Genomic DNA, 14,847 nt, shown 5'->3' on the forward strand with positions numbered 1-14,847 from the left:
AACAAGTCAGACACAGTGCTCTCACGTAGGATGTGAGCATCATGGTGATGCCCAGAAATTAAGCATTCACTGCGAGTATAATTTGCTGGTGGTTGACAACCAGTTGGATATTCAGGGAGTGGAATCCCTTGCGGTTATTGAAAACCTCAGCATCCTGAAAAGGTGCCTGCATCGTCATGTGCATACAGTCTATTGCTTCCTGCAACTTGGGTAAGTTTGCAATTCTGGAGAATCCTAGAGCCCTCTCATTGGTCATAGGGAAACTGATCAAGTCCCTTCTGCATGCGTACAGGGCTTCAGTGGCCTGTCTAATGCAGCTATGTGTGGCATGCTGAGAAAGTCCCGCAATGCGTCCTTCCTTGTTGGGCGGCCTACAGTATACACCTAGTTGGGTAATGGCACCTCTATTGTTTCTCAACTCTAACCAAATAGATTCTGTCCTCGAAGACATCTTCTCTCTCTGTCCAGCACTGTAATATTCTCCTTAATCAATACTGCCATCCCACCTTCTTTCCTTCTTTCCCTATCATTCCTGAACACCTTGGAGCCGAAATTGCCCCTTGTTTTACTTAACGGAGCAGTAAGGAGCTACCACTCAGACGTGGCAGATGGGTTGACATTTTGTAAATTGGCCTCGTCCATTTGTGTGGCGCCCCGCCCGTGTTCCCGCCCCGTCGGCCACACGCCGACCTCGTACCAATCGGCAGCGACCCCTTTACGCCCTGCGTGGGAAATTGCCTCGCGGGAGCAGAGTAGCCACCAGCCAGTGCCACGGACAGCTTTTCGCGGTGGGAAGCTGCCAGTGACTGAATGGCACGTCTGCCCTTAAAGAGGCGGGCGCTCTGCCGTGGCCGGCAATTTATAGCAATGCGGTGGAGGAGGATTTCCTGGAGTGTACTCGGGATGGTTTTCAAGACCAATATGTCGAGGAACCAACCAGAGGGCTGGCCATCCTAGACTGGGTGATGTGTAATGAGAAAGGACTAATTAGCAATCTTGTTGTGCGAGGCCCCTTGGGGAAGAGGGACCATAATATGGTAGAATTATTTATTAAGATGGAGAGTGACACAGTTAATTCAGAGACTAGGGTCCTGAACTTAATGAAGTGTAACTTCGATGGTATGAATTGGCTAGGATAGACTGGTGAATGATGCTTAAAGGGTTGATGGTGGATAGGCAATGGCAGACATTTAAATATCACATGGATGAACTTCAACAATTGTACATCCCTGTCTGAAGTAAAAATAAAACGGGGAAGGTGGCTCAACCATGGCTAACAAGGAAAATTAGGGATAGTGTTAAATCCAAGGAAGAGGCATATAAATTGACCAGAAAAAGCAGCAAACCTGAGGACTGGGAGAAATTTAGAATTCAGCAGAGGAGGACAAAGTGTTTAATTAGGAGGGGGGAAATAGAGTATAAGAGAAAGCTTGCTGGGAACATTAAAACTGACTGCAAAAGCTTCTATAGATATGTGAAGAGAAAGAGATTAGTGAAGACAAACGTAGGTCCCTTGCAGTCAGAATCAGGTGAATTTATAATGGGGAACAGAGAAATGGCAGGCCAATTGAACAAATACTTTGGTTCTGTCTTCACGAAGGAAGACACAAATAACTTTCCGGAAATACTAGGGGACAGAGGATCTAGCGAGAAGGAAGAACTGAAGGAAATCCTTTTTAGTCAGGAAATTGTATTAGGGATATTGATGGGATTGAAGGCCGATAAATCCCCAGGGCCTGCATCCCAGAGTACTTAAGGAAGTGGCCCTAGAAATAGTGGATGCATTGGTGATCATTTTCCAACAGTCTATCGACTCCGGATCAATTCCTATGGACTGGAGGGTAGCTAATGTAACACCACTTTTTAAAAAAGGAGGAAGAGATAAAAGAGGGAATTATAGACCAGTTAGCCTGACATCGGTAGTGGGGAAAATGTTGGAATCAATTATTAAATATGAAATAGCAGCGCAATTGGAAAGCAGTGACAGGATTGGTCCAAGTCAGCATGGATTTACGAAGGGGAAATCATGCTTAACAAATCTTCTAGAATTTTTTGAGGATGTACCTAGTAGAGTGGACAAGGGAGAACCAGTGGATGTGATGTATTTTGACTTTCAAAAATCTTTTGCCAAGGTCCCACACAAGAGATTGTTGTGTAAAATAAAAGCACATGTTATTGGGGGTAATGTATTGACGTGGATAGAGATCTGGTTGGCAGACAGGAAGCAGAGAGTCGGGATAAATGGGTCCTTTTCAGAATGGCAGGTAGTGACTAGTGGGGTGCCGCAGGGCTCAGTGCTAAGAGGCTGCAGGGTGACTTGGACAGGTTAGGTGAGTGGTCAAATGCATGGCAGATGCAGTATAATGTGGATAAATGTGAGGTTATCCACTTTGGTGGCAAAAACGTGAAGGCAGAATATTATCTGAATGGCAGATTAGGAAAAGGGGAGGGGTGTCATGGTTCATCAGTCATTGAAAGTTGCATGGAGGTCTTACTGCAGTTGTACAGGGCCTTGGTGAGGCCTCACCTGGAATATTGTGTTCAGTTTTGGTCTCCTAATCTGAGGAAGGACATTCTTGCTATTGAGGGAGTGCAGCAAATGTTCACCAGACTGATTCCCGGGATGGCAGGACTGACATATGAGGAGAGATTGGATCGGCTAGGCCTGTATTCAGAGGGGATCTCATAGAAACATGTAAAATTCTGACGGGACTGGACAGGTTAGATGCAGGAAGAATGTTCCCAATGTTGGGGAAGTCCAGAACCAGGGATAAGGGGTAAGGATAAGGGGTAAGCCATTTAGGACCGAGATGAGGAGAAACCTCTTCACTCAGAGAGTTGTGAATCTGTGGAATTCTCTACCGCAGAGAGTTGTTGATGCCAGTTCGTTAGATATATTCAAGGGGGAGTTAGATATGGCCCTTATGGCTAAAGGGATCAAGGGATATGGAGAGAAATCAGGAAAAGGGTACTGAGGTGAATGATCAGCCATGATCTTATTGAATGGTGGTGCAGGCTCGAAGGGCCGAATGGCCTACTCCTGCGCCTATTTTCTATGTTTCTGACTCCGAAGTCGGCTCAACAATAGCGGCCATGGGTTTGGCCGGGCCACCATCTGGCAGCCTAGCATCCCCTCTCGGGTACCAGGCCACTGGACCGGACAAAACTATTCCTGGTGGCTCAGTAGGCGTCCCTAAAGTCTGTGCAGAGCTCACAGCAGCCTCCCTCTTTAACTGAAGGTGTGGGTCATTGTGACGCATCAGCGCAGCACTGATGACACGGCCCGCGTTTCACCCCGCTGCCGACCAGCTTCCGCTCCGCAGCCGCCCGAAATACCGCTCCAACCGAAAGTCTACCAAAAAGAGGGCAAAATTCCTCTAATCCCCACCCCATCGATTGGGACGGTAAATCAACAAAGAAAACGTTGAGTATGCCCAGTTTTGGTCGGAGGGCAATTTCAGCCCCCCTATATCCAGGAATATTTGGTACCCAATCCTGTCCTTTTTGGAGCCAGGTCTCCGTTATCAGCATGATATTTTCCCAGCACTTCTACAACGTATACCCCCTGTGGCTTCAACAGAGGTAGAGGCCGGCTGCTCACTTCCTTGCTCTGACTGCTTAGAAACTTTTGTTGGACGTCCTCGGCGTTTTGGAGCCCGTGAGATCCCCGTCAAAGACTGCTCCTCCTGCAACTGTGCAGTGGCAGATTCACCAATGGGATCTGAGGCAGTATGTGAGGCTCTGACTCAGGGGGAGGCAACAGGGGAGAAGTGCTTTGAGCCGAGCCCCTACTTGAGAACATAAGAAATAGGAACAGGGATAGGCCATTTGGCCCATCGAGCTTGCTCCGCCTTTCAGTAAGATCATGGCTGATCTGATCATCGACTCAGCTCCACTTCCCTGACTCCCTCTCCAGAACCCTTCACTCCCTTCTCGTTCAGAAATCTGTCTATCTCCGCCTTAAATATATTTAATGAACCAGCCTTCACAACTCTCTGAGGCAGAGAATTCCAAAAGATTTACAACCCTCTGAGAGAAGAAATTCCTCCTCATCTCAGTTTTAAATGGGCGACCCCTTATTCTGAAACTATGCCCCCAGTTCTAGATTCCCCCACGAGGGGAAACATCCTCTCTGCATCTCCCATGTCGAACCTCCTCAGTATCTTGTTTGTTTCAATGGGATCATCTCTCACCATCATCCCTCTCATCGGCCAACCGCACTTCCCACCCGGGAAGGAGTTGGAGAGCACCTTGCTGCACATCAGTGGGACGATGAATGCACAAGTCTAGGTTTCTATCCCTCATGGATATTCCTGCAATAACAGTCTACAAGCCGGTGTTCACAGCAAGCATGTTCTTGTTTGACTGGCGCGTTTGGTCCTCCATGCAGGTAGCCACTCTTTCCATAGAAGAGCACATCGTTGCCATCACCTGCAACATTGGTGCTGCTCATGTTGGAGATGGACTCCTCCATTCTCCCTACAATCACGCACATCGCAGCTGAAAAAGCTAACAGAGCCCCCCGCATTTTTTGCTGCTCATCCAAGAACATCCTCTTTGTTGACGGCCCCGAGGTTCAGCAACTGCATCCAACTGAGCAGAGCATGGAGCGCCACGCAACCTCTGACACTACTGTCCCTGTATCCACCATCTGCTCTTGCCCACTTGTGATCGGTGAGTCACCAGATGACAACATTATTCTCTCTCTCACAGGACCGCCACGTGTGCGTATCTATGCTGGTGCTGGGTGCGCATGGGTCGTGTGAGGGTGCACCCTCAGAAACTGCAGCTTCCTCTTCGGAGTCATCTTCCTCCCCTGGCTGAACAGTGGGATGGAGGCACTTGATGGACCTGTGGGAGAGTAAAGATAGGAATTAGAACTGTTATGATAAGAATTTTTAAAGTTACCATTATGCTCATGATCATATTTCACTGGCTGCTGGCATCAAATCACCATGAGTGACTGTTGTATGCCATGTGACTGTGTGATATTTAATTTCATCACCAGGTTGCTGGGAGGTCCCTCTCTCACCATCTCCCACCACCAGCACCTCGCAACTCCACTTATTTCCAGGGCCTCCTCCTCTGTTGCTGGCAATGGAGTGGTGATTGGAGGGCCACCTCGAATTCATTGGTTCTCTGTCTCCCCCTGCTTTTCTGCGCTTTCTTCTCCTGCAAGGGGGGAAATAGGAGAACTTTGGGTGAGAGTCATGGAATGAGTGTAAGGGATGTATGGATCACATTTGTTTAGAGTGACTATGAGAGACTGGCGTGACATTGCCAAGTGGCTTCCTTCTGTGGTGTTAATTTATATGATTGCATTAGGATGAGGGTGAGTGTCAATGGTGGATCATCTGCTGCTGAAACCTCATCCATGCCTTTGTTACCTCTAGAACTGACTACTCCAATGCATTCCTGGCTCTCACATTCAACCCTACATAAACTTGAGGTCACCCAAAACTCGACAGCCCATGTCCTAACTCGCACCAACTCCCGTTCACCCATCACCCCCTGTGCTCGCCGATCTACATTGGCACCTGGTTAAGCAACGCCTCGATTTCAAAATTCCCATCCTTGTTTACAAATCCCTCCATGGCCTCACCCCTCCCTATCTCTGTAATCTCCTCCGGCCCCACAACCCCACACCCCCTCCCCCCGAGATGTCTGCGCTCCTCAAATTCTGCCCTCATGAGCATCCCCGATTATAATTGTTGAACCATTGGTGGCCGTGCCTTCAGCTGCGTAGGCCCCAAGTTCTGGAACTCCCTTCCTAAATCTCTCCGCCTCTATTTCTCTCTTTCCTCCTTTAAGACGCTCCTTAAAACCAAGCTTTTGGTCAGCTGCCATAATTTCTTCTTATGTGGCTCAGTGTCAAGTTTATTTGTTTTGTCTTAAAACACTCCTGTAAAGCACCTTGGGATGTTTTGCCACATTAAAGGCGCTGTATAAATACAAGTTGTAGTTGTTGTTGTTGTAGACGGATGGGGATGTGAGTAGGTGCAGACAGTGAGGGATGGGTGCATCTGCAAGGTACGATGTTGTGAGGAGTGATGTGCAGGAGTAGGCTTGGGAAGGCAATATGATGGGGTTGGGGTGACACACACATCACAATGTAGTTGAATGTGGCATTGTACTCACCTTTCCTGACCTGACGAGGTCCATTGAATCCATGACCTGATGACAACACTCCTGCTGCTCACTTTGTCGCCGATCTCCAGCTATGCCCTCTTTGTCTCTGCGGTGGTCCTCTTCCCCCCCGTCAGCAGGGGAGAGACCTCCCTGTGGGCTCTCACTCCTTGGAGCAGAAGTTCCAGGGAGCTATCATTGAATTTTGACGCAGCCTTTTGCCGATGAGCCTGCATTTTTCTTTACAAATGTTTCAACCTTTACAATGCAATCACTTCCATCCTCTCACACCAACCTTGCCAGCACCTCCACCAAACTTTATCTGTCATCTATGCAATGCTCATTTAAATAGGGGAGATGAACTCAAGTCATCCCTGACGTCATCAGATCCGCTCCACTTAATTGGCCGGGAAAGCCACATGACTAGTTTCAATTGGAGTAATTCAGTTAAAAACACACCGAAGAGCTCACCAAAAGAACGTCCGGGATAGCGACCTGCTACACGGTGCACCGCCATCCCCACCCACACACCCCCACCGCCCCCCCCCCCCCGCCCACACACACCCAAAAGCATGGATTCCGGCCCATGGGTTCAAACCTCAGAACAGGATTTGAGTCCAGTATCTCAAGCTGACATTTCTGTGCAGTAGTGAGGCAGTGCTCCACTATCAGCCATGCCATCTTTTGCATAAGATGTAAAACTGAGGTCTCGGGTGAGTGTCAAAATATCATGGCATTGTTAAAGAAAAGTAGGAGAGTTCTTCCCGGTGTCCTGGCCAATATTTATACCGCAGCCAACATCATTGAAATGGTTTGATTGGTTATTTATCTCACTGTTCTTTGTGAGACCTTGCTGTGCACAAATTGACTATCCTGTTTCCCTACATAACAGTAACTACATTTCAAAAGAGTTTCGTAAGAAAATAAGAACATAAGAAATAGGAGCATGAGTAGGCCATTTAGCCCCTCGAGCCTGCTCCGCCATTCAATAAGATCATGGCTGATCTGATCATCGGTTCAGCTCCACTTCCCTGCCTGCTCCCCATAACCCTTTTCTCTCTTAACACTCAAAAATCTGTCTATCTCTGCCTTAAATATATTCAATGACTCAGCCTCCACAGCTCTCTGGAGCAGAGAATTCCACAGATTTACAACCTCTGAGAGAAGAAATTCCTCCTCGTCTCAGTTTTAAATGGGCCATTGGCTGCAAAGTACTGTAGGATATAATGAAAGGTGCTACATACAAAGACAAATCCTTTCTTTCGAAATGTGAAGACAAAAACAACACAGTGCCCAAATATCTTTCAATTCCAAACGCGCGTTGTGTACTTACTCCTCTTATTTACTTACCACATGGCCCCATGGATCTGGTCATAGGTCTGGGATTTAAATATATCTTTGATGCAGATGAGAGATTGGCCAAATCTGTCATTAACCAGAGAATACAATTAAGTAATTTGATGATTAGAGGCTTTTTAGATATCTTGCAGATTACAGGATACTTATGGATGAGAAAAGCCATTCTTAATTCTCCATGGGTTTCTAATTGTTATCACCTGTCCCAGGAGATAACATAGCTTCCAGGTGAGGTTGAGAGTGTATATATTGTGATGGACAAGATATTGCAGTTATATGGGCAGGCTGGATGGACCAGTGGATCTTTTCCTGTCTGTCATCGTTCAATTTTCATAATACAGGGAATAGATATGAGAGTTTTTATTTGGCTTATTGGAGAAATTTGGCTTATCAAGCCTGCTCCATACATAGAGGGATCTTTGTCTGATTATTCTATGAAAGACCATACCATCGTCACACACACCAGCTATGCATCCATATTTTAAGACACAAAATTCTACTCTCTATGGGGCTGAAATTGCCCTCCGATCAAAACGTGGTGCACTCTTTGATGATTTACCGGCCCAAGCATTGAGTAATTTTGCCCTCTTTTTAATTTTTCTTCTGTCGGGGCGCTGTAGTTGGGCTGTGGTAGTGCGGAAGTCGATGGGGTGCAGGGCGGAAGGCGGGCAGATTAATGAGCGCCGTGCTGACGTGTGACAATATCCCACCCCTTCAGTTAAAGGGGAGGGCCGCTGTCCGCTCTGCATAAACTTTAGTGGTGCCCACTGGGCACCTGTTGCCGGCCCGGCCGACTTCTTTGTCACCATTGTCGGGCTGACTTCGCAGTCGGCCAACAATTAAAATAAAATGACGGCCGCGGCAGTGCTCCTTCCCCTTTAAGGGTGGACCTGCCGCCCAGCCACTGGCAGCTTCCTGCCCGGCCGACTGCGGCGGGAATACGAGCGGGCATTAGCGTACACCGCTACAAAAATAGATGAGGGCAATTTCTAAAATGTCGGTACCTGCGCTCTGATTGACTGGTAGCTGCTTACCAACACGATACATAACGGTTCTTAAAAAAAGGGCAAATTTCGGCCCCTATGTCTCCTAACAAACATTTTTGCAATGTTATGACAAATGGGACTAAATGCATAGGTTTTTCTATTATATTCATGCGACTCAATAGATTTTTCAGACCCGCTCAACTTAATTGGCCGGGAAAGCCGCTTGACTAGTTTCAATTGGAGTAATTTAGTTAAAAGCACACCGAAGAGCTCACTAAAAGAACGTCCGGGATAGCAACCTGCTACACAGTGCACCCCACCCTCACCCCACCGCAGCCACACACAACCAAAACCCATGGGTTCCGGCCCATAGCTTCCAAAAGATTTGAGAATGAAACAGTTAATTCAGAGACCATGGTCCAGAACTTAAAGAAGGGTAACTTTGAAGGTATGAGGCGTGAATTGGCTAGGATAGATTGGCGAATGATACTTAAGGGGTTGACTGTGGATGGGCAATGGCAGACATTTAGAGACCGCATGGATGAATTATAACAATTGTACATTCCTGTCTGGCGTAAAAATAAAAAAGGGAAGGTGGCTCAACCGTGGCTATCTAGGGAAATCAGGGATAGTATTAAAGCCAAGGAAGTGGCATACAAATTGGCCAGAAATAGCAGCGAACCTGGGGACTGGGAGAAATTTAGAACTCAGCAGAGGAGGACAAAGGGTTTGATTAGGGCAGGGAAAATGGAGTACGAGAAGAAGCTTGCAGGGAACATTAAGGCGGATTGCAAAAGTTTCTATAGGTATGTAAAGAGAAAAAGGTTAGTAAAGACAAATGTAGGTCCCCTGCAGTCAGAATCAGGGGAAGTCATAACGGGGAACAAAGAAATGGCAGACCAATTGAACAAGTACTTTGGTTCGGTATTCACTGAGGAGGACACAAACAACCTTCCAGATATAAAAGGGGTCAGAGGGTCTAGTAAGGAGGAGGAACTGAGGGAAATCTTTATTAGTCGGGAAATTGTGTTGGGGAAATTGATGGGATTGAAGGCCGATAAATCCCCAGGGCCTGATGGACTGCATCCCAGAGTACTTAAGGAGGTGGCCTTGGAAATAGCGGATGCATTGACAGTCATTTTCCAACATTCCATTGACTCTGGATCAGTTCCTATGGAGTGGAGGGTAGCCAATGTAACCCCACTTTTTAAAAAAGGAGGGAGAGAGAAAACAGGGAATTATAGACCGGTCAGCCTGACCTCAGTAGTGGGTAAAATGATGGAATCAATTATTAAGGATGTCATAGCAGCGCATTTCGAAAATGGTGACATGATAGGTCCAAGTCAGCATGGATTTGTGAAAGGGAGATCATGCTTGACAAATCTTCTGGAATTTTTTGAGGATGTTTCCAGTAAAGTGGACAAAGGAGAACCAGTTGATGTGGTATATTTGGACTTTCAGAAGGCTTTCAACAAGGTCCCACACAGGAGATTAATGTGCAAAGTTAAAGCACATGGGATTGGGGGTAGTGTGCTGACGTGGATTGAGAACTGGTTGGCAGACAGGAAGCAAAGAGTAGGAGTAAATGGGTACTTTTCAGAATGGCAGGCAGTGACTAGTGGGGTACCGCAAGGTTCTGTGCTGGAGCCCCAGCTGTTTACATTTTACATGAATGATTTAGACGAGGGGATTAAATGTAGTATCTCCAAATTTGCGGAAAACACTAAGTTGGGTGGCAGTGTGAGCTGCAAGGAGGATGCTATGAGGCTGCAGAGTGACTTGGATAGGTTAGGTGAGTGGGCAAATGCGTGGCAGATGAAGTATAATGTGGATAAATGTGAGGTTATCCACTTTGGTGGTAAAAACAGGGAGACAGACTATTATCTGAATGGTGACAGATTAGGAAAAGGGGGAAGGTGCAGCGAGACCTGGGTGTCATGGTACATCAGTCATTGAAGGTTGGCATGCAGGTACAGCAGGCGGTTAAGAAAGCAAATGGCATGTTGGCCTTCATAGCGAGGGGATTTGAGTACAGGGGCAGGGAGGTGTTGCTACAGTTGTATAGGGCCTTGGTGAGGCCACACCTGGAGTATTGTGTACAGTTTTGGTCACCTAACTTGAGGAAGGACGTTCTTGCTATTGAGGGAGTGCAGCGAAGATTCACCAGACTGATTCCCGGGATGGTGAGACTGACCTATCAAGAAAGACTGGTTCAACTGGGCTTGTATTCACTGGAGTTCAGAAGAGTGAGAGGGGACCTCATAGAAACGTTTAAAATTCTGACGGGTTTGGACAGGTTGGATGCAGGAAGAATGTTCCCAATGTTAGGGAAGTCCAGAACCAGGGGTCACAGTCTAAGGATAAGGGGTAAGCCATTTAGGAACGAGATGAGGAGAAACTTCTTCACCCAGAGAGTGGTGAACCTGTGGAATTCTCTACCACAGAAAGTAGTTGAGGCCAATTCACTAAATATATTCAAAAGGGAGTTAGATGAAGTCCTTACTACTCGGGGGATCAAGGGGTATGGCGAGAAAGCAGGAAGGGGGTAATGAAGTTTCATGTTCAGCCATGAACTCATTGAATGGCGGTGCAGGCTAGAAGGGCTGAATGGCCTGCTCCTGCACCTATTTTCTATGTTTCTACGTTTCTATGAGTCCAATACCTCAAGCTGACATTTCTGTGCAGCACTGAGGGAGTGCTCCACTATCAGAAGTGCCATCTTTAGCATAAGATGGAAAACTGAGGTCTCAGGTGAGTGTCACAATATCATGGCATTGTTAAAGAAAAGCAGGAGAGTTCTCCCTGGTGTCCTGGCCAATATTTATCCCGCAGATAACATCATTGAAATGGCTTAATTGGTTATTTATCTCGCTGTTCTTTGTGAGACCTTGCTGTGCGAAAATTGACTATCCAGTTTCCCTTCATAATAGTAACTACATTTCAAAAGAGTTTCATTGGCTGCAAAGCACTGTAGGATATAATGAAAGGTGCTACATACAAAGGCAAATCCTTTCTTTCGAAATGTGAAGACAAAAACACATTGCCTGATATGTCCTTACTATACAGTATAAATGCGCACGCACGAGGCCCATGCTTGAGAGAAGGTCAGTCTGTGACCTGTCCTTTATTCCATAGCACTCAAGTGATGAAGGTGGGTGGAGCTTCCTCTTTTATACCTGAAGGTCCAGCTAAGGAGTGTCTCCCAAAGGTTCACCACCTCGTGGTTATTGTTCTCACAGTGTACAACTTGTCAGTTTACACATGGGTTACAATGCTGGTTGAATACATGACATCACCTCCCCCCAAAGTCTTATTGGGATCACAGGTTGAGTCTCTCTGGTGGTTTACGCTCTCTCGTAGAGCGCCTGAGTTGGGGCTCCGGTTGTTGGGCGCTGGCCTGATTGTCTGCTGCTTGCGGTGCCTCAGGCCAGTCCGGAATGCCCATAGTGACTAGGCTCTCCTCCCTTTGGTTCCGGTGTTCGGTCACCTGTGATGGAGTGAACTCTACATCGTGTTCTTCCTCTGCTTCTTCTATGGGGTTGCTGAACCTCCTTTTTGTTTGATCCATATGTTTGCGGCAGATTTGTCCATTGGTAAGTTTAACTACCAGAATCCTATTCCCTTCTTTTGCCATCACAGTGCCTGCGAGCCATTTGGGCCCTGCAGCATAGCTGAAGACCAAGACAGGGTCATTTACATCAATACATCGCGCCCTCGCATTCCTGTCATGGTAGTCACATTGTGACCGGCGGCTGCTCTCGACAATTTCTTTCATGGTGGGGTGTATAAGGGATAATCTGGTTTTGAGCGTCCTTTTCATTAACAGCTCTGCAGGTGGAACCCCTGTGAGCGAGTGTGGTCGGGATCTGTAGGCCAACAGGAGGCGTGATAAGCGGCTTTGTAGGGAACCCCCTTGGATTCTGAGCATCCCCTGTTTGATTATCTGCACTGCTCGTTCTGCCTGGCCGTTTGAGGCCGGCTTGAACGGTGTCGTTCCGACATGGTTAATTCCATTGCCTGCCATGAAGTCCTGGAATTCAGTGCTTGTGAAGCACGGGCCATTGTCGCTGACCAAGATATCCGGTAGACCGTGGGCGGCGAACATTGCCCGTAGACTTTCTACCGTGGCAGAGGATGTGCTTGAATTTAAAATGTCACACTCAATCCATTTGGAATAGGCGTCTACTACAACCAAAAACATTTTTCCCATGAAAGGACCTGCGTAGTCCACATGGATGCGTGACCAAGGCTTGGCGGGCCAGGACCACGGTCTAAGGGGGGCTTCCCTGGGCGCATTGCCTAGCTGGGCACACATGTTGCACCTGCGAACACAAAGTTCCAGATCTGCATTTATTCCTGGCCACCAAACGTGTGACTTGGCAATTGCCTTCATCATGACAATGCCCGGGTGCTCATTGTGGAGTTCTCTGATGAACACCTCTCTGCCCATCTGGGGCATGACTACGCGGTTTCCCCACAGTAGGCAATCGGCCTGAATCGAGAGTTCATCCCTGCGCCTATGAAATGGTCTAAATTCCTCAGGGCATGCCCCGTATGTGGCTGCCCAGTCCCATTTCAGGACACATTTCTTGACTAAAGACAATAGTGGGTCTCTATTTGTCCAGACTTTGATCTGACGGGCTGTCATGGGTGAGTCTTCGCTTCTGAAAGCTTCAACAGCCATGACCATCTCAGCAGCATGCTCGGGAGCCCTCTCAGTGGTGGCTAGTGGGAGCCTGCTGAGTGCATCGGCGCAGTTTTCAGTGCCCGGTTTGTGATCTGTCTCCAGCTCAAATTTCCTGCCAAACAGGTACTGGTGCATTTTCTTTACCACATATACACATGCAAGTGCCTCCTTTTCTACCATCCTGTAGCCCCTTTCTGCCTGGGACAGACTTCTGGAGGCATAAGCTACCGGCTGTAACTGACCCTTGGCATTGACATGCTGCAACACACACCCGACACCATAGGACGACGCATTGCACGTTAACACAAGTTTCTTACATGGGTCATATAGCGTTAACAGATTGTTGGAACATAACAAATTGCGTGCTTTATTAAAAGCCCTTTCCTGGCTGTCCCCCCAGACCCATTCGCGACCTTTGCGAAGGAGCACGTGTAGCGGCTCTAGCAGCGTGCTCAATTTGGGAAGAAAGTTATCAAAATAGTTCAGGAGCCCCAGGAACGAACGCAGCTCCATTGTGTTACGGGGTCTGGGTGCTCTCTGGATTGCTTCCATCTTGGACGCAGTCGGGCTGATCCCGTCTGCTGCTACCCTCATCCCCAGAAATTCTACCTCTGGAGCTAGGAAGACGCACTTCGCATTTTTCAGTCACAGCCCTACCCGGTCCAGTCTGTGTAGCACCTCCTCCAGGTTGTGGAGGTGTTCTTCAGTATCGCAACCCGTGATGAGGATGTCGTCTTGAAAAACCACCGTCCCTGGAATCGACTTGAGGAGGCTTTTCATATTTCGTTGGAAGATCACGGCGGCTGAGCGAATCCCAAACGGACATCTGTTGTACTCAAACAATCCCTTGTGTGTCGTGATGGTGGTCAGCTTCTTCGACTCACTCGCCAGCTCCTGGGTCATGTAAGCTGAGGTCAGGTCCAATTTTGAAAAAGGTTTGCCACCGGATAGCGTCGCAAAGAGGTCCTCTGCTCTTGGTAGCAGGTACTGGTCTTGGAGTGACACCCGATTGATGGTGGCCTTGTAATCGCCACATATCCTGACCAACCCATCCGCCTTGAGCATCGGCACAATCGGGCTCACCCAGTCACTGAATTCGACTGGCGAGATGATGCCTTCCCTCAGCAGGCGGACCAATTCACCTTCTATCTTTTCCCACATCACGTACGGCACCGCTCTGGCCTTGTGGTGTACTGGCCGAGCGTCCAGATTTATGTGAATCACTACCTTGGCCCCCATGAAAGTGCCAATGCCGGGTTGAAACAGTGAGTCAAATTTGTCCAGGATCTGTGAGTATGATACTCGCTCCACAGAGGAAATTGCATTGACATCGCCCCATTTCCAGTTCATGACAGCAAGCCAACTTCTCCCCAGTAGTGCGGGACCGACCAACCCAGAGTGGCAACCTGTTCTCCGAATCTTTGTGGGTCACGACTACCGTGGCGCTGCCTAGCACCGGAATGATCTCCTTTGTGTGAGTCCGTAGCTGTGCGTCAATCGGCGATAATTTTGGCCTCCTGGCCTTGGACGCCCACAACTTTTCGAACTGTTTGATACTCATCAGGGACTGGCTGGCCCCCGTGTCTAGCTCCATTGATACTGGGATGCCATTGAGGAGCACTTTCATCATTATCGGTGGTGTCCTGGTGTATGAACTGTATACATGCTCCACATGAACTCGCTGAACTTCAG

The 14,847-nt window shown here is 47.9% G+C and overlaps 1 protein-coding gene across 20 annotated transcripts in view; it reads right to left on the reverse strand.

The window, feature by feature from the left end:
- Window positions 1-14,847, reverse strand: part of LOC139264761 (uncharacterized) — a 460,034-nt gene that overhangs the window by 258,482 nt on the left and 186,705 nt on the right. For all 20 annotated transcript variants that reach the window (XM_070881860.1, XM_070881862.1, XM_070881861.1 and 17 more), the window contains one exon: window positions 7,477-7,551. In XM_070881860.1, coding sequence (XP_070737961.1) covers window positions 7,477-7,551 — 75 coding nt within the window. The remainder of the gene's footprint in view (window positions 1-7,476; window positions 7,552-14,847) is intronic.

This window comes from Pristiophorus japonicus, chromosome 5, assembly GCF_044704955.1.
Source record: "Pristiophorus japonicus isolate sPriJap1 chromosome 5, sPriJap1.hap1, whole genome shotgun sequence".
NCBI lineage: Eukaryota > Metazoa > Chordata > Chondrichthyes > Pristiophoridae > Pristiophorus > Pristiophorus japonicus.